We start from the raw sequence: 19,676 nt of genomic DNA, 5'->3' as shown, positions 1-19,676 counted from the left end.
AAGACCACTAACGTCACCCAGGCCACTACATCTAAATGTAGTTAAAGACCACTAACGTCACCCAGACCACATAATCTAAATGTAGTTAAAGACCACTAACGTCACCCAGGCCACGTCATCTAAATGTAGTTAAAGACCACTAACGTCACCCAGGCCACGTCATCTAAATGTAGTTAAAGACCACTAACGTCACCCAGGCCACTACATCTAAATGTAGTTAAAGACCACTAACGTCACCCAGGCCACATAATCTAAATGTAGTTAAAGACCACTAACGTCACCCAGGCCACATAATCTAAATGTAGTTAAAGACCACTAACGTCACCCAGGCCACGTCATCTAAATGTAGTTAAAGACCACTAACGTCACCCAGGCCACGTCATCTAAATGTAGTTAAAGACCACTAACGTCACCCAGGCCACGTCATCTAAATGTAGTTAAAGACCACTAACGTCACCCAGGCCACGTCATCTAAATGTAGTTAAAGACCACTAATGTCACCCAGGCCACTACATCTAAATTAAGTGGTCTGGATTCAGTGTGGTCCTTTACTTTAAACCCTCCAATGTAAAACTTTGCAGTTCATTAGAAACTGCAATGTTTACAGTGCAGGGTTCAGTCCACCTATAGGACCTGTCACGCTGACAGCCACTAGAGGCGCTTCTGTGGCACAGACCAAGTACAAGACATATGACACAGAATTCCCCATAGAAACGCATTGATTCAATGCTTTCCTATGGTGAAGCTTTGATGCATGAATGGTGCTCACTGCGCAAAAGGTGCCCAATGTTCCTGGATGAAGAACTGAGGTATTGGACTGGACAATTGTAGAGGAGGCAATGCCTCTTCCATGACTGGAGGCGGAGAGGTGAGCGGTAAGAGAAAGAAAAAAGGTACCGTAAGTAAAAATCCTTATTATATAAAAAAAATTGTACACACAGGGACAGGGACACTAAAGCGTTAGGAATACAGGCTATCTATCCGGGGATAGAGACACTAAAGCATTAGGAACACAGGCTTCTATTCCTAACACATTAGTGCTCCTTTGAAGGAGAAAGTGAGGTTTATAAATAGCAATAAACATCTCAATGTGTGTCTCAGATTTTAGAATATTTGATCAAATGAGGCATACAGAGAGTTAAAATAATTTGCTACAGCTGATTGTGCCTTAACCCAATCACTGCCAGAATCAAGCAGAGTCTTTACTGTCCCTCCTCACTGTATATAAGTTACAATGAAGGGGGGAGGCAGATTCTGAAGCTTTTTCTACTGATTTGTATCCAGGATACACCCACTGCTGAATAGTTCATAATTTAATATTTATGAATTTTTCCTTTAGATTCTGACTGCAGTGTGCTTCGCTACTTTTTTCCATGCTGCGGCAGAAAACAGGATTATATTCTAAACATTGCAAAATTCAGGCTAAAATTGTCCAGCTGTGACTGTAGCGGGGTTTAACCCCTTAAGGACACATGACATGTGTGACATGTCATGATTCCCTTTTATTCCAGAAGTTTGGTCCTTAAGGGGTTAAGAACATTTTTCTACATGCTTTTTGCAATTCTTTTTTGTATTCATTCAAAGATGATGTTAGTGAATAAACACCAAATGCTATGTCTGCTATTATTGCTTACAGATAATATAATAGGTGTGTCACTACCAGCTGGAAAGGTTGTCAATAGGGATGCTAAATCCACCATATTCTTTCTGGATAGGTCACTTGTTCTGTATTGTGGAGTAGGGAAATCAAGATGATGCCTGAGGGATTAATCTTTGATTATTGAATAAATATGGAGATATGTGCAAGCGATAAAAAACCAGGGAAGCAAGGGGGAGGCTGTAACCATAGGAATGAAAGTAATCAGTAAATTTGGAAATTTACACAAACCTAATATATATACATGCATTTCTTTTGAAGTCTATGCAGACTAACTAAAGGACGAACTAGCAGGTTTTAAAACGACAAAACACTCCTGCAAATCACTGTTTGTCAAAAAAGAAAAACTAACATTTTTATAACATGGGAGCCATAAGTATCACAAAACATTGGATAAAATTGCCCCCGCTTGTTTCGAATCCAGAGCTATAAATTTTGAGTGTGGGAGAAAGGCTGCCATTCTTAAACCCTCTAGAGGATGTAGAGGGACCGGGTGGCGCCCTGTCAGACATGTTTGTTTCACAGCATGCCAGCACTGAATCAAACAGGATAATTATTTAGAAAATTGGGCAGACTAGATGGGCCGAATGGTTCTTATCTGCAGTCACATTCTATGATGTTTATCATCAGTTAATTTTAGTTTGAATTGTAAAAGCATACACATTGTTGGAAGGAAATTAAAATTTCTAATGAAGACAGACTTCTAACAGATCAGGAAGAGGATTCACCAATCAGGAGCCTCTCATTCTGGTCTACAGTTGTATGGGATATGTAGTTCAGCCGCAGTTCATCAGATCTGATAAGTGAAACTAACGAATCCACTTACGTCAGCGTAAGAAGGACCAGGCTTATAGTTATCGTGAATTTTGTAAATATATGCAGGGGCATAGTGACAGTCAGGAGGACTATGCCTTAAAGGGCCACTATAGTCACCCAGACCACTTCAGCTCAATGAAGTGGTCTGGGTGCCAGGTCCCCCCAGGTTTTAACCCTGCAGCTTCAGAGAAACTGCTATGTTTACGTTGCAGGGTTAATCCAGCCTCTAGTGGCTGTCTTCCTGACAGCCGCTAGAGGTGCTTCCGCGACGCTCAATGTGAAAATCGTATTGAGCACACAGAACGTCCATAGGAAAGCATTGAGTAATGTTTTCCTATCGGTGGTTTGAATGCGGGCGCGGGACTGGCCGTGCATGCGCATTCGGCTCCACTCGGGAGCTGACGTCGGAGGGGGAGGAGAGGTCACCAGCGCACGGTGTATAGGTTGTTCAGGTGCTTAATGTACCTTTAAACCTACATTTGTAAGCAAAAATTAACCAATCCTAGAATCTTGTTTGTCTAATAACGTATTTCGCAAGGTCAGCTCCCAGGTATGAAAATCTGTATTGAAGTAACCTGGTTTTATTCAGCAGGAAAAAAAATTGTATTTCTGTATGTGTGCATATTTATTATTTTATATTACTGATAAGGCTTCCAATTTCCATAGTTATCATGATATAGCTGCACAAACATTACTCACACATTACAGCTCTTTCAGTAGAACTGCAGCATTCTTAAGTTTATTTTAGTGGTAAGGCCTGATAAGATTAGGAGTTTGATATGAATACTACAAAGTCTCTTTGAATCATTATAGTTGAAAGATCATTCCTAATCTGTGCCAAGAATCCTTGCAACAATAGCTGTGTACACAGAATCACTAGTCAGTATATAAACCAGCAGAAAGTAACTCTTAAACGCTCTTTGCTATCTGTGTGACAAGTGAGGGGAAAAAACAGTTCACGATGTTACTAGCTAACACAACTAATTTATACCATGGAATAAAACATTGAAATTCACCTGGAACTTGTCTTAACATGTTTTCACCTAAACACGCTCTGTTTTCTTTTAAATATCTATTAAAGACTTGTCAAAATACATCGTAATCCAGTTCAGACAAGGCAAAGGCCAGGATAAACAGTGCAAATGAAAAAGAGAAATAGAAACAGTATTTAATGTCTCCTTTTTTCTGTATGCTGACTGATAGGTGCAAAGCACAAGATGGAGGCGCCCAGCTGCAGGTTAAAGACTTGTGGATTTCAACATTTTATTTTATTTTCACACCTCACAAGTACATATTTGTTTACTATTTGGATAAATAAATAAAATATTATAACTTCCTGGGAAGTAACAATTTCCCTTCAAGGGGACAGTCTAAGCAACAGATTTACATGATTGCACCCCACACCCAACTCTCTTTTAAAATTGACTTATAATCACTGTAGTCAGTCGCAGTTTTCACGTATCCTTTGCTTTATCAAATTTGTCCAACTTGTGTGTCTGCACTCTGTGCTCACATGTAAGGATGATCTCTCTCTCTCCTATACAAAGAGACAGGAGCCGTGGCTGAACACATGCACATACACAGAGCCCTGAATTGTGCTATGTATAAATAGATAGGAGCGTCAGTATGGCTGCTATCAGTTTACAGCGTACTGTCACCCCAATGTAATGAAATAATAAACTATGCATCCGGTAGGACATTGATGGACAAGATTCTATCAAATCCATCTCTCAGAAGTTCAGTGACAGGAAAGGTGAGGATATATTTGTTAATTGTTTTCTTTCCTTTTTTGCATAATTTGAATGCTTTATCTGATGCGTTACAAAACAGGGCAGATCTGTGTGTTTAATTATGTTTTGCATTCTAAAAACACATAATTTACCAAATAAATAAAATTCAATGTAGGTTAAAATTGTATATAATGACAAATAAAATAGTAGAGAAAAGAAATGACAATACATAATATAGTGTATATATATAATGCATATACAAGATGCTATACTATATCAGGACTCAAACTTTCCACTTGCCCACTAGTCACTGGCAAGTAAATATTCACCAGGGGTGAATGTCAATGAATAGAAATCCCCCCCTGGTGAGTGTGCCATGAGCGAGGGCATTTAAGTATGGTGGCATAGACTTAAGGCTATGTTAGATATAACATAAGGCCAGGAACGAATGAGAGTATTAGAACATTGGGCAGACTAAATGGGGCGAATGGTTCTTATCACATTCTATGTTTCTATCAATCTTCCAGGCTTGCAATGGCCAGTAAGATTTAGGCCTATCTAGTAGCATAAGGTTTGAAATTCCGAGCCCTGAATTATACAGCATATATAGCACTGCCCAGTGACTGTCATCAATATTTCCAATGCTGATATCACAAGCTGCAGATGTGAAGTGACTAACAGGTTACAAAAGGTTGACGTTTCATTGCAAAAGAGATCACACTTACTTATTTCTTGCCAACTTTGGCAAGTATGAAGACTGAGTTACGAAAGGGAGCAGGTGAGGGGGATTGGGAATAGGGGCGCAGTAACATGATTTGTTTCAAGGGTGACATTGAACGTGTTATCAAGGTGTGGATGCAGCCAGGAAGCCAGGTGCCCGGCAAAGATATCAAATGTTACTGGAGCACTTGCACATAGGCTGGAATGCCTCTTCATTCATGCCCGTGCCATGGACACGCCATGGTATACCTTGGTACTTGTAATATTCTGGCCAGAGATTGCTCCTTGTCCTCATTGAAAATGGCAGTGCTGCAGAACACAAATGAATAATGTACACATTGTGCCTGACTTATCCTATTCACCAACATGGCTATTATGTATATTATATGAATGCGTCCAATGGAATAAAAATCACTTCTGAAATTAAACTGATGTTGAAGTATCAGCTGGCCTCTTCATAAGTGTATCCCAAATTGAGGCATAGTGATGATACACATAAGACTACCAAGCACGGGGAACAATAATTGAATCAAGACTGACCTCGTATTACACACCATTCCTATTACTGACCATGTCTGCAAAACAGTATTCAATGAGCTGTTTTATCAAATGCAGTCATCATTACAACAAGGTCATCTAGCTGTGTAATGTCTTAATTCCCTATTGTCTTCTATACAGATAAATGGACAGAAAGCAGCACTGTAATCTCAGCCACACCAGAAAACTTTACTTAAATACAATAGTAACATAATTAGATACTCAACGTAAATAAAAAGGGCTCATGACCTAAATAAATAGTTTATAGTTTATGTTGTTTTTCAGGGGGGATTGATGTGTTTGTTTATTTTTATATTTATAACAGGAAGTAAACAAAGGCTTTATTTTTAAAGTGTCTCCCAAACAACAGTCTAACATAGTTTCTTTTAATTCCAATTATTTGTTCTAACATGCTACTTTTTTATTGTTTATACAATTGACTTCATGGTAAGTGCATCCTAACACTGACAGTATATTTTTCTAGGGGAGGAGTAGCTAGCCCTTTAAACATGTACATTGGTACATGTTAAACGGGTTAGTTCCTCCTAGCTAACCCATGTCACATAGGGTGAAGAGGAATTAACCCCTTGGGCATTTTTCTAAAGCAAGCATCAGAGGTGCCGGCTGTCCTGATTTATTCATCTCACTGCTAGTCCTGTGAGTGTTGGATAGCTGACATGAACATTCCTGATTTCTCCTGCGGCTGTGCCATATAGCATCAAGACAGTGCCCAATTTGCAATAAAAAAAACTCCAGATAGTGCGTAACTGATATGGTATCTGATACATGTCACATAATGTAGCAAGGTTGAAATAACCAGACTTGCTGTCATGGTAATCAATTAGAACATAGTGCACCTACTTATTTGTATAAGATTTTGCCAGATAACCTTTTACAAGGTTCACATGTCACTGACTTTAGTTAGCCAGGTTCTGTCCCAGTTTGTGATGTGGACAACCTACCTCACTCAGTATGCTTCCTTGCCATCACCACTATGGGTGACAAAAAATTAAGTTCACTTGTCACAAACCTTGCACTGAGAGAGCACTTCTAACGCACGTGCACACGTGTACTTCTACAGACTGTTGATTCACTCAACGACTGAAAACTGAGTTAAACACGTTTCAAAATGTAAAATAGCTGGGCTGAGAAGCAAATCAAGATTTGTTCTACGGAAAACTAGGGATAATTTTTTAACACTACTGTCCCTTTAATTAAAACCTAGCCATAACAATAACCATTCCTGACACATGTAATTGCCCTTTTGAATGCTCCCTGTGACATGGAAACACTAGCCGAGGAATATTCATGGCTATTTATTATACCACTTCTATATTTAACCCTCCTTTTGTTCCTGCTTGGCTCATATTACTGGAAGTGCTAAATATAACATAGGACAGGGGGCCAGAACACTTTATTCATATATATTTCCTCTGTTTATTATCACCATAAGCAAAATCATCACTCTCTTGTTTGGTGTTTCTTAAAGTCCAAGATGTCTTTAAATAATCAGTGTTTATTAGCTCAGTCCCGCAGAGAATTATTTTTTTCCTAAGGAGCATAAGAGTCAAAGAGAAAAGAGGTACCTGTCTAAAAACGTACCATGGATTGCCACCTAATAGGACTGACATGCATAAAATAATACATACTGAAGTTGTTAATATATCAACCGAAAGAACCCAAGGCTTCCATGCCATGGACGTGGAATGGCTGACACAATTATTTAACCCCTTAAGGACACATGACATGTGTGACACGTCATGATCCCCTTTTATTCCAGAAGTTTGGTCCTTAAGGGGTTAAAGGAACGCTATAGTCACCTAAATTACTTTAGCTAAATAAAGCGGTTTTAGTGTATAGATCATTCCCCTGCAATTTCACTGCTCAATTCACTGTCATTTAGGAGTTAAATCACTTTGTTTCTGTTTATGCAGCCCTAGCCACACCTCCCCTGGCTATGATTGACAGAGCCTGCATGAAAAAAAAAAACTGGTTTCGCTTTCAAACAGATGTAATTTACCTTAAATAATTGCATCTCAATCTCTAAATTGAACTTTAATCACATACAGGAGGCTCTTGCAGGGTCTAGCAAGCTATTAACATAGCAGGGGATAAGAAAATCTTAATTAAACAGAACTTGTAATAAGGAAAGCCTAAATAGGGCTCTCTTTACAGGAAGTGTTTATGGAAGGCTGTGCAAGTCACATGCAGGGAGGTGTGACTAGGGTTCATAAACAAAGGGATTTAACTCCTAAATGGCAGAGGATTGAGCAGTGAGGCTGCAGGGGCATGTTCTATACACCAAAACGGCTTCATTAAGCTAAAGTTGTTCAGGTGACTATAGTGTCCCTTTAATCATAGTTCATCCCCATAGGATATGCAGTGGAAGCATATTCATATTATTTTTATACTTGTACATACATGTATGTACACACATGTTCATCATAACTCACCAAGTTCCTTTAATAATTCATTGATCTTGGGATGAGGCCTGGCTCATAAGGATGTCAGGGATCACATATATGGTAAATATACAAAGTACTAGACTACATTTTTTTAACATATTATTAAAGTTGAAAGCTGAAATAGTAAAAACCTGATAAATCATAAGGACAAGACATATCAAAGAAATAGGAGGACAGGATAAATGAGAATGCAAGTTGGGTTGGTAACAATAAGACTATAGAATATAAGAATATGCTGTAACACAGAACCACCACGGGGCAAATGTAAATGAAACTAGGAAATTAAAGGAACACTATTGTGTCATGAATAGAAAGACGTATTCCTGACACTATAGTGCTGGAATGTGGTATTGGGTCCATGGCCATTCTCTCTCTCTGGAGGTAAAAGGTGGTTTTACTCTCCTTTTCTCCTGGTCCCGACTCCATGACTTAGATTAGTGATTCCCAGCCCAGTCTTCAAGTACCTCCTACCAGTCCAGGATTTAGGGATTACCCAGTTGTGTATAAGGGGTTTTTAGAAAAAAAAAAAAAAAAACACCTTAGACACAACAGGGTAATCCCTAAATCCTGGACTGGTACGAGGTACTTGAGGACTGGGTTGGGAACCATTGGCTTAGATCATCAATCGTGGTGATTTTAGCTAATCCGAAGCTTTCCCACACTGTGCAGCACTGCCACTAGAAGTGTAACTAGCCAGCAATGTAAACATTGCCTTTTATCTGATATTTGTTAGGCATTTGGGTAGCCACAAAACAGAGTGGGAAGGTGAAATAAAAACTGGCAACGAATGGCTGGGAATAAGCAATTTCATAGCTAAAGTGGGCAAGTATTTTGTGATATAGATGTGGGCGGTGAAACCTATCAGTTTTCCATCCAAGTTCTATTACCCAATATCTCGCTGTTAAACCTGGAGACTCATTTTTAACCCAACTACATAAAATCAGTATCAAATAATAATTATTTGTGTATTATAAAAAAAACTATTATATTGATTGTTGACCATTGTAAGCAGCATAGCAGAAAAAAAACGGTCCATCACATTAAAAATAATACGGTTCACCACACGGTCACATTATGCAATCAAATCATTCTCATGATAGAAAATATTTAAGAAATAAAAAAAAATGCCCCATTGTGTACTAGCGGTAGTGATATTAATAGCTCACACAAAAAAAAACTGCATTGCTGTTACGGGAAAAATAATAATATGCAAAGGAATCCAAACAAACAAAAAAAAACTATACAAAGGCTTAAACCTTAAAGGGAAAAAAATACTATCAATACACATCAGATCTTCGCTGAACAAGACAAGTGGCTGGAAAATTACTGCTGTTTTTAACAACTGGCAGGGAAGTTGTACAATTTAGTGACTTGTACAATAGACTGACTGCTGTGTCTGCTGTGCGCTCTCAGTAATTGAAAGAACAGACTTGAACGTTCCTTTCATCAAGCCCGTTAAAGACATTTCCTGCTTTTATAACTTAAAAAAACTAAGACACTTCAAGCTGCCTAATTATATGTGACTTGTTAGCCTAAATAATTAAACATCCTTCCAGCACTGCCGTGGAAAATCCTGACCCCATGGGTCAGTAAAGTGTATTTTCAATAACTAAGAGTGTGTAAGTGTACTGTGAAAGAATGGTCCATGGTTCGATTTGGGTTATTAAGACACAGTGCATATAGCTTGAGGTTGGACTTTCTTGAGCTTCCATATTTCCCTCGTCCTATGACCCATGGACGCATAGAAATTTGTTTTGGCAGAAAGGGCACTTGTAGTTTTCAGAGAAACCTAAAATATTTTAATACAATGCCTATAAACAAGAAAGGAGAGGTGTGTTCCTTTGTCCCGGGTAGAACTTTACTATGTGCTCCTTTTGATCCTCAATTAAGTACAATTTTCATATTCCATCCCAGTAGAAGATTTGGATTGCCAAGTTGGTAATTTTAGGAATGTAGGAGAAAACTCCAGCTTAACATTCAATATAACCACTTCCCTATTTTGGTACAGCTCCAGTAGGATAGCTAGACCTGAGTGCTCCCTAAAGATTATAGTAGGTAAAGGAGCCATTTTAAATATTGACCAGCCTGAAATTCTTAAGTATATAGCCAAGGCTATAGTACACATGTAAAAATATAGGTGTGATAAGAAATGATTTAATGGGAAGTAAGCTTATTAAAGGATCACTATAGGGTCAGGAACACAAACATGTATTCCTGACCCTATAGTGCTAAACCCACCATATAGGTGGCTTGCCCTCTTTACCCTCCTATAAAAGTTTAAAACTCACCTTATTTCCAACGCCGTGCGGGTCCGCCGGTGATCGCTCCGCCCCCTGTGTGACATCATCAAAATGGCCGATTTTTAGTCAATCCAATGCTTTCCCATAGGGATTTTTTTTCTCTGGATTCCTTTTCCAATGCTTTCCACAGGGAAAGCATTGGAATGGCTAAAATCAGCACGGGAGTGGGGCCAAATGCTGTTTTGGCCAATCAGGACCTCTTCATAGAGATTAATTGAATCAATGCATCTCTATGAGAAAAATTCAGCGTCTCCATGCAGAACGTGGGGACGCTGAACGGCAGAGCTGCCTACTGTGCAGTCCTGAGCCAGGAAGCCCCTCCAGTGGCCATCTAAGGAGCGGCCACTTGGAGGTGTGCCTAGGGGCAATGTAAACAGTGCCTTTTTTCTGAAAAGGCAGTGTTTACATAAAAATGCCTGAAGGGACCTACTATACTCACCAGAACAACTACATTAAGCTGTAGTTGTTTTGGTGACTATAGTGTCCCTTTAATGTAAGTATAAAGTAATACATTAGAGGGTGGGACATTAGTAGACATAAGATTCATAGGTGGAAGCATGCAGGATATTGTCAAAAATAGGTGTTGTTTGAACAACTATTCTAAGCCATGACTTCTCCCTAGTGAGGTACCCTTAAAAAGCAAGAAACACCTCTGTGTACTTTAATTTTGCCCAGCTATTCTGTGAACCCAAGTACAACTCCTACAGCTGTTAATGGCTTAACAGTAAAGCAGTGACTGCAGTATGCATGGGAAAGGGTGAATGATTTTTAGAGAATTTACGCCTATTGATTCCAGGGACATAAAGACAACTCTAATGTATCCCTTTCATTTTTTCGAAGATGACCATGGTGTCTAATTCACCTTAAAAGAGTTTTGTTTAGGCTTATAGTGGGCTATATTAACTAAAAATATTTTTTTTCTAAACCTGTGTTAATTAATAAAAATAAGTTATTTACATACAAAATAAATGATATTTGGTAATTAAGAATGAATCACTTCCCTTTCCTAGGAACATGAAATGATTTATGAGCTACGAGACACATGTCAAATTTATTTTAAAGGTACGTGAGCACAAGACTACGAAACATTAAAAAGAAAGCCTCACAATTTACTGTCCTACCTTTAGCTCTCGAAAGAAGATGCTACTTCTTGCCCATTCAACAATGGAAAAAAGCGTCTGGTCTGCCATTTTGCACATGAGTCCAAAAGTATTGAGTTTATCGTGTTTGCTCCTGTTTGCTTGCTCCTGCTGTAAGTAGGCCATAATCTTCCCTTGCACTTGAGGTTCATCTGGTTCACATTTCAAGAGTTCCACAATGAGGTGTGGGATATTTGATGGGGAGCTAGACTGATAACTGTCCATGTATGAGTATCCCATGATGGACTCAGGTGAACTTGTGTAAGGGTCTGGGTACTCTGATTTAATTGCACGACTGGGAAAGTGTCCATAGGACTGGTAACCTTGCAGACTTCCATGAGGTGGCATTGCCATGCTGATGGGTGATGTTACAAAAGGGCTTCTGTCATAGTCTGTTGGGGGTAGGGCAGCATGGTTCAGAGGTAGACCCTTTGATGCTGAGTGGATGTTCTGGATAGCAGATGAAATGGTTAGGTCCGTTGGAATAGCTTGGATGACTTGACTCATTGCCTCTAATTTTAGTCCATTCGCTCGAATCAAAGCCTTCTTCTGCTGCTTCAGAGCACGGTCCCTTTTGTACATTGGCCCAAACTTGTTCCTTCCTCCACGCATCCGATCGGCCCGTACAGCTGTGAAGAAAGAGTAGAGGCTATTGGAGTAATTGAAACTTATTCTTAAAACCAAAATGCCCACTCTATTTACTTCAATTGTGTAACTGAACTGGACACAGTGTGACTTATGTACTTTGAATCACACACATATAAATAAATAGACAGCACGTGTCCCATTGCTTTAATTTGTTAGTTTTAGGCTGACTGTCTTAATAGTTTATTAACCTCTTTAAGGGAAGGAAAAGACAGCAAAGTCAAGCCAAACACAAACTTAATTCATTATTTAACAACTTACTGATATAAATGGACTAATTAAATAAGTACAATTAGGTAGTTATATTTTCATTTGTAGATAAATCTGCAGCCAAATGTACTTCCATATTTACTAGGAGCTAGAGTTTATTATAAGAGATAAGCATATCTCTGTTAATTGAATAGCATTTTTCATCTAGATGTCAATGAGAACATTTCTATTCAGTTACCAGAGTAAAGTTTATCTTTGGTGATACAAACAAACCCTAAGGGGCCTATTATAGCAAGCAGACCAATGTGCTAAAAAAAATTGGCAAACAGCCCTTTTAGTCTAAGAACAACGATAACACCTGAAAGGGCTAATGTTTTGGTTTTTTTGGTTTTGTTTTTTGGCGTGGGGTGGTTATTATATTTTTGTCTCTGGATTCCTTTTTCATTCTATATCAGATAACTACTTTTAAATTTGCTCTTCACATTTACTATATTTGCATATCTGTAGGTTTATTCACTAAACCATTACAGTGAAGATTTGACCATTGAATCACAAACTTTAGAGCTACATTTCGCAGTTAGAAAAAGTCTCCAGTTTAAACATGCTAGTCTTAGCAATTCGGCTATTGTCAATGTACAATAATTGTACTTTTTTTTTTAATAAACATGTAGAATGATCTGAAGGATTATGTTGCAAAATGTCGCTTATGAATTGTCCTTAGTTGAAATGCCATTTCAATTGTAAAAGAATTTGATAGATGGAAATTGTTAACCCATTCAATAAGATTTTATCGAGATTGGCAAATAGCTTAGCTATGAACAGTTGAAAGTGACGTGAGTGACGGTTAAGATTTATCATATGTGACCCATATATAATTTTAAAATTTATGGCATTTTACTAACTGGACAAAACTTATCAGAATAAATTTCCTGTTTTTTGTCGAACAATCGATTCAGAATTGTTTTCTGTCGGCTATATAGGCGAGATTGATTTGTAATTGACTAACACAAATTATATTTGGAGAATGACTAATGACTAATTTTTGAACATTTCCTTTAATAACTAAAAAAAATAGTTTTAATGGCAAAAGAAGGTGCCATTACTAGTAAATGTATGCTACTGGCCATGTCTGCAAAAGTTTCTGTGTTTCTACCTGATATACGTTTGATGTGGTTTACGTGAGCATGTTTTTGTCGTTCAATATATATTACAAAATTATAGATTTCTTTTTTAACATGTAGAGTGCTGCCTTTTATCCGTAAAATATAAATGGCTATGATGATATAGTAATACAATAAGTCACAGATATACTTATTAATTTATTTTTTGCTATTTGATACTCAATTTTATAAAATGCACCATAATACTTTTTATGAAATACAGATTCTGTAAAAGAAATGAGGCATATTAGATTGGTACCATTATATCTCACACGTTATTTCCTTTTGCATTTCTAAGATTAAGCAGCACTCACCCTTTCCAAATTAAAGTACCACACTTTCTTTTACCAAACTACAGTATTTACCCATTTTACAATATTATCAGTCATTGGAATTCTTTTATTGTTGATTACAATTGATCAACTTTCCTAAATAAATTAATATGTTAATATGTTATGCTATACTATTATTGCTTCCGATGCAATAGTGCCTACGAGAGAGATTGTGTGTGTGTGTGTGCAATCACGCGTATAATGCATTCATATACTACAAGTCTGTCAACTCACCATTTCCTTTTAACAGAAAAGCAAGTTTTAGTTAATACTGTGCTGCTTCTAAAAAGAAAGCTTTTTGGTTTTAGGAATAATTAAAAATAAATGTGTTTCAGCTGCAGCCAGGGGGGTGATTTTAATGGGGTTTGTCACAGCGGTGAGTTTTGTTGCAGTGCAAGTTTAATGGGATAGCGGGTGACACAGACGGAGCCCACCTTGGCCAGTGGCTCTTATGCAAAAGAGAGATTACAGCTCCATTAAAAATGCATGGGGATCTGAAGTACACATCTAGCATAAAGACATCTGCAATTAATGAATCTCAGTAATTTATAGCTGGCAATTTAAGCTTAATTGGACTATTAGCAAAATATACAATGCTGTTTCATTTATAAGGATTGTGAGTTATAGAAAATGATTACGGTATTTTTTTTTCTGGAAGACTGTTCATATCACAGTGTTCAGCAAGATTCGCATACTGTTCAGAATAAGGTAGAATTGTCCAACTTTTTAATATAGACGCGTACATGTAGTTTAAAGTAACATAGCTATGGTCAATGGCCACAGGTTGCAGTGAGTGTGCATTCTAAATATTAAATGTATTGCTAAAACATATTTCTGGTACTTCCACTTAGCGGAGATTATTTAATTGTTATTGTGGATTCCTCTGAGATAATTTATAACCCCTCTGTCAGTGGCTTTCTTGGTTGTGAAGACTATATGGAGTAAGCTGAAGGCTTTGCAACTTGCCAGGAGTTCGATGGTAAGAGAGGCAGCCTCCTTCTTCACCTTCAAACCTTGATATTTGCTTTATTGGGTAAGCAAATCTTCCCCCCAGCTCCTCCTTTGGCCAGTGAGGGTTATTCTGGACCAACATGGCCAACATGACGAATCCACATAATAGGTGCAACAGGATTTAAGATGGTGGATGCCTCTACAGTCTTGTGGTCTCCCCATACTGTCTTATCTGTACTGGCCAAACTATCTGAGGAATTTTGGGTGAGATTATCGCACTGGACTAGATTGTGGAGCAAGGTTCTGCACGACTCCTACTGCCATGTTGTGAGTTAGCGGAAGACTAAACTTTGCATCTGGTAACACTACATGAGAGTCTTCCTGGAAGAAATAGAGTATCTACCTATGGTATCCCTGTTCTTTCAGGGATTCTCTTATATGCTATGACGGTAGGTTTCAATAGACCCTTTCTCAGACCACCTCTTCATACTCTGTTGGACATGATATGCTTGCAGCATGGAGACAATATGATGTTTGGTTAATATGGACATTTTGTTATCTCTGGGATGGATCATCTAGACCTTGGCAACGAGATATTATAACTCGTTCTGATGCTGACATGTTTTCAGTTATCCTTGCATTAATATAATTCCTAAATTTGATATTACACTATCCTGGCTAGCATGTTGTTTGACGAACATATTTACATGCTATCTCCTTCACAACAAAAATAAAGTTTTAGACAAAAAAGGCATGAGGGGGGCGTGGCTTGGCCCCGAAAGAGAATGGCGGCTTAATTCCAGCGCTCCAAGCCCTGCAGCCCAATCCAGCAACAATCAGCACCCCCAGAGACCCGATGGGCCGCACTAAACGTGCACAAATGACCCCGTCCACACCGAGGACACAGAAAGATGGACCATCCGCCTCCATCCGCGCCTACCTGCGCACCCCGGAGATCCTCGACTCGCATCACGAGGCATCCAACATGGCGCCTGCCTCCCCGGGATCCACAGTGTCGGAAGACAGCCTGCATACCTCCGCCGGCACCCGAGACACAGAGGGACCCTCACACAAATGGTATGCCTTATTTGACTCCCTCCCAAAGAAAGAGGATCTGCACACAATAGTCCAGGAGGTAAAATCAACCCTCCGTACAGAGATAGCCTCACTGCGCACCTCCCTGTTAGATTTGGAGGGAAGGGTGGCCACATTAGAATCTGCATGGGAATCAGCAGGCCCAGTACCCCAGCAAACCCCCAGCAAACGCACAATAATGATAGACAGCTTATGGACCTGCGGCTCCATGTTGAAGATCTTGATAACAGGAGCCGCAGGAACAATATTAGAGTGAGAGGGCTGCGAGAACCAGCAGGCACAGAAAATCTGAGGGAGACCCTAACCCCACTCTTTAATCTCATACTGAATAGGCCCCCTGAAGCGCGTCTATACATTGACAGAGCACACCGCGCTCTTCGCCCGAAACCACCACCTACAGCACCGCCAAGAGACGTCATCTGCTATATACATGATGTCCAGCTGAAAGAAGACATTATGAAGGGAGAACGCACAGAATGAACATAGCGGTACAAAGGCCAAAATGTGGAGCTCTACAATGACCTCTCCCACCTCACCCTGCAAATGCGCAGAGCTCTCAGACCGATCACGACTCTCCTCCAGAAACACCATCTAAGATACCGATGGCACTTCCCGTTCGCACTTACAGCAAGGAAAGATAACATAGAGGCTACAATACGACTGCCAGCGGATGTCCCCATCTTCCTGGACACGCTGAGTCCACCAGCCACCTCGGTTAGAGACTGGACAGACTGCCCCCTCAACGAGAGAAACCTAGGCAGACCGGTAACTCGCCCCATCGGCGCAGACGGAATGGACGTGGGCACTGTCCCGCCCCACCAAACAGCACAAGAACAATAAAGCTTGGGGACAATGGAGACCCGACCAGCAACACTCAAGCAGACCCAACGCTAAAGGACTCAACTCCCCACAAAAGCGTGCGAGGGCACTGAGAGAACTGAAAGCCCTAAATGTATCCATAGCGTTCTTCCAAGAAACCCACTTCAAAACTGACAAGCGGCCCAAGTTCTCGAACAAACATTACCCGCTGAGTTTCCACGCCACCAACACGGACTCAAAATCCAAAGGAACGGCGATACTTTTTTCCACCGAAGTGCCGTTCCAAATGGAAGACGAACTATCAGACCCCAATGGAAGATACCTCTTCCTAAAGGGCACAATCCATGCCACACGCTTTACCTTCGCCAACCTATACCTCCCTAACAAGGGACAAAAAGCCTTTCTAAGGAAAGCCCTGATGGCATTAGACCTCTTCAGCGACGGCATACTAATTCTTGGCGGCGACTTTAACGCACCGTTGGATCCGAGACTGGATACATCCGCAGGCCACTCCACCCTTCCAGACCATGTACTCAGAGGCATGCGAACCACCCTGCATGAATTCCAAATGTCAGACTGCTGGCGCACCCTGCACCACACAGAGAAGGATTACATGTACTATTCCCCACCTCACAATTCGTACTCAAGCGTAGATTACTTCTTCCTCCGCCACCGCCATCTAAATGACCTCCTCTCTGCGACAATAGCCCCTATGTCCTGGTCAGACCATGCCCCGGTCATCATCACGATAACCTCGCCTACACCATACCAGAAACAATGGACCTGGAGACTAAACGAGTCACTGATAGAAGACCCCTTAATCCAGACGGAGATACAATCCCACATCTTTCAAACAAACAACACACCGGAATCCACTCCAGACAAGGTGTGGGCCGCACACTAATGTGTGATACGTGGCATCCTGACTCGACATGGCGCACAATGGAAAAAACAGCGCGTGCTAGAAACAGCAAACCTCTCGCAGAAAGTGGCGGACTTGGAAAAATGGCATAAAACCACACTCAACGACAACACCTATGCGCAACTAGTCACGGCGAGAGCAGCACTGAACACCCACCTCTCCCAACGGATCGCCTTCCAATACAGACAAGCCCAGAAGACCTTCTATGAATTCGGAAACAAGAGCGGCAAGCTCCTGGCAAAGGCCCTAAGGAAAACCAGACAAAAATGCTTTATCTCAGAAATCAAATTCAAATGAGCCACCCGCCACACCCCAAAGGAGATAGCGGACGGCTTCCGACTGTACTATGAATCCCTGTATCACCTCTGCAGCCAGGGAGAGGAGACGGGAGACCCTGCCGCACCTAAACCCGACAGACAAAACGCATATCTCACCAAACCCCTCACGTCCAAAATAGATGCGGAAACAACTCAAACACTGGAAGAGCCCATAACACCTGAGGAATTAGCCCTGGCACTGAAAACAGCCAAGAATGGGAAAAGCCCGGGCCCCGACGGCTACACCATTAAGTACTACAAAACCTACTATAAAAACACTGGCTCCACATCTACTTAACATGCTAAATGCCATCAAGGAGGGGGGGAACCTTGACCAGAACACCCTAAAGGCGCACATTGTAGTGATACCCAAAGAAGGCAAAGACCCCACGGAATGTCCAAGTTACCGACCGATCTCCCTGTTGAATACGGACTTGAAACTTTTCGCCCAAATCCTGGCTCTCCGCATCCAACCCCTCCTGTCGAAGCTGATACACCCGGACCAGGTTGGATTTGTCAAAAATAGAGAGGCCAGAGACAACACCAACAAAGTAATCAACCTAATGTATGCGGCCAGGATACAGACAACGCCAGCACTTCTAATCTCCACCGACGCGGAAAAAGCATTCGATAGGGTAGACTGGACCTTCCTATTCGCGACGCTACAACACCTAGGGTTCGGCCCCAACATGAGGACGTGGATCGCAGCTCTCTACAACAAACCGACGGCGTGTGTCTATGTCAACAGCACACTATCAAAACCATTCCAGATACACAATGGTACCCGACAGGGATGCCCCCTCTCACCTCTGCTTTGTGTACTCAGCCTGGAGCCATTCCTGAACGCGGTACGCAGCAGACCGGACATTAGGGGCATACAAGGACAGTGGGGGGAAAGTAAGATATCGTCTTACGCCGACGATCTACTGTTTACAGTTCGAGACCCACAAACCTCACTCCCAGCCATCATGCAAGAATTCGAGGACTACAACGCACTCTCCAATTTGAGCATCAACTATACAAAATCGGAGATATTAAATCTAGGCTGCGAACGCGCCCTAACGACAAACCTAAAAGCGCGATACCCATTCCACTGGTGTAAAGACGCGATAAAATACTTAGGCATATGGCTCACTGCAGACCCACACCGCATATTCAACCACAACTTCCCCCCCCCCTCCTTGACCGCATACTTAAAGACCTTGGAGAATGGGACATACCGCACATCACCTGGCTGGGATGAGTAAACGTTCTCAAAATGAACGCCCTACCACGCTTCCTATACCTGATGCAAACACTCCCAATTTTCATCCTCCAGACCTTCCTAGCCCAAATATGTACAGCCTTCACAAGATATGTCTGGAGGAACAGAACGGCTAGAATAAAATACGACATCCTCACAAAACCCAAACCACAAGGGGGCCTGGGACTCCCCGATCTCAACAAATATCACAGAACCATCCACCTCCAACGAATTGCCGAATGGACCTTAAGGACGGAAGATAAGCTCTGGATCGCCATAGAGGCAAGCTTCATCCAACAGATAAGGGGACACGGAAAGGGACATCCCACAAGATCAGCCACCCTAATGGTCTGGAAGAAAATAGCAGACAACAAAGACCTCGCCCCCCCCGACATCCCCCTTGTACAATATCACAGACAACCCTAGATTTCACATGATCAACAGCAACCAAACCCTGACGAGCCTAGGCCTACCGACCCCATGCAGGCTACAACATCTCCTGGCAACGGGGAACATGCCCCCACTAACGGAATTACCTACACCCGAACCCCCAAACCCGATGACTACACTCAGGTACCATCAACTAGTAAGCGCACTAAAAACAATACCAGATCTCCA

The 19,676-nt window shown here is 41.0% G+C and overlaps 1 protein-coding gene across 2 annotated transcripts in view; it reads right to left on the bottom strand.

The window, feature by feature from the left end:
* NR5A2 (nuclear receptor subfamily 5 group A member 2) overlaps positions 1-19,676 on the bottom strand; it is a 97,885-nt gene that overhangs the window by 40,960 nt on the left and 37,249 nt on the right. For both annotated transcript variants that reach the window (XM_063426127.1, XM_063426129.1), the window contains exon 4: positions 11,347-11,993. In XM_063426127.1, coding sequence (XP_063282197.1) covers positions 11,347-11,993 — 647 coding nt within the window. The remainder of the gene's footprint in view (positions 1-11,346; positions 11,994-19,676) is intronic.

The sequence above is a fragment of the Pelobates fuscus genome, chromosome 7, assembly GCF_036172605.1.
Source record: "Pelobates fuscus isolate aPelFus1 chromosome 7, aPelFus1.pri, whole genome shotgun sequence".
In the NCBI taxonomy this organism is placed as follows: Eukaryota; Metazoa; Chordata; class Amphibia; order Anura; family Pelobatidae; genus Pelobates; species Pelobates fuscus.
Note: the sequence above shows the minus strand (reverse complement) of the source record. Positions and strands in the feature narration are given on the sequence as shown.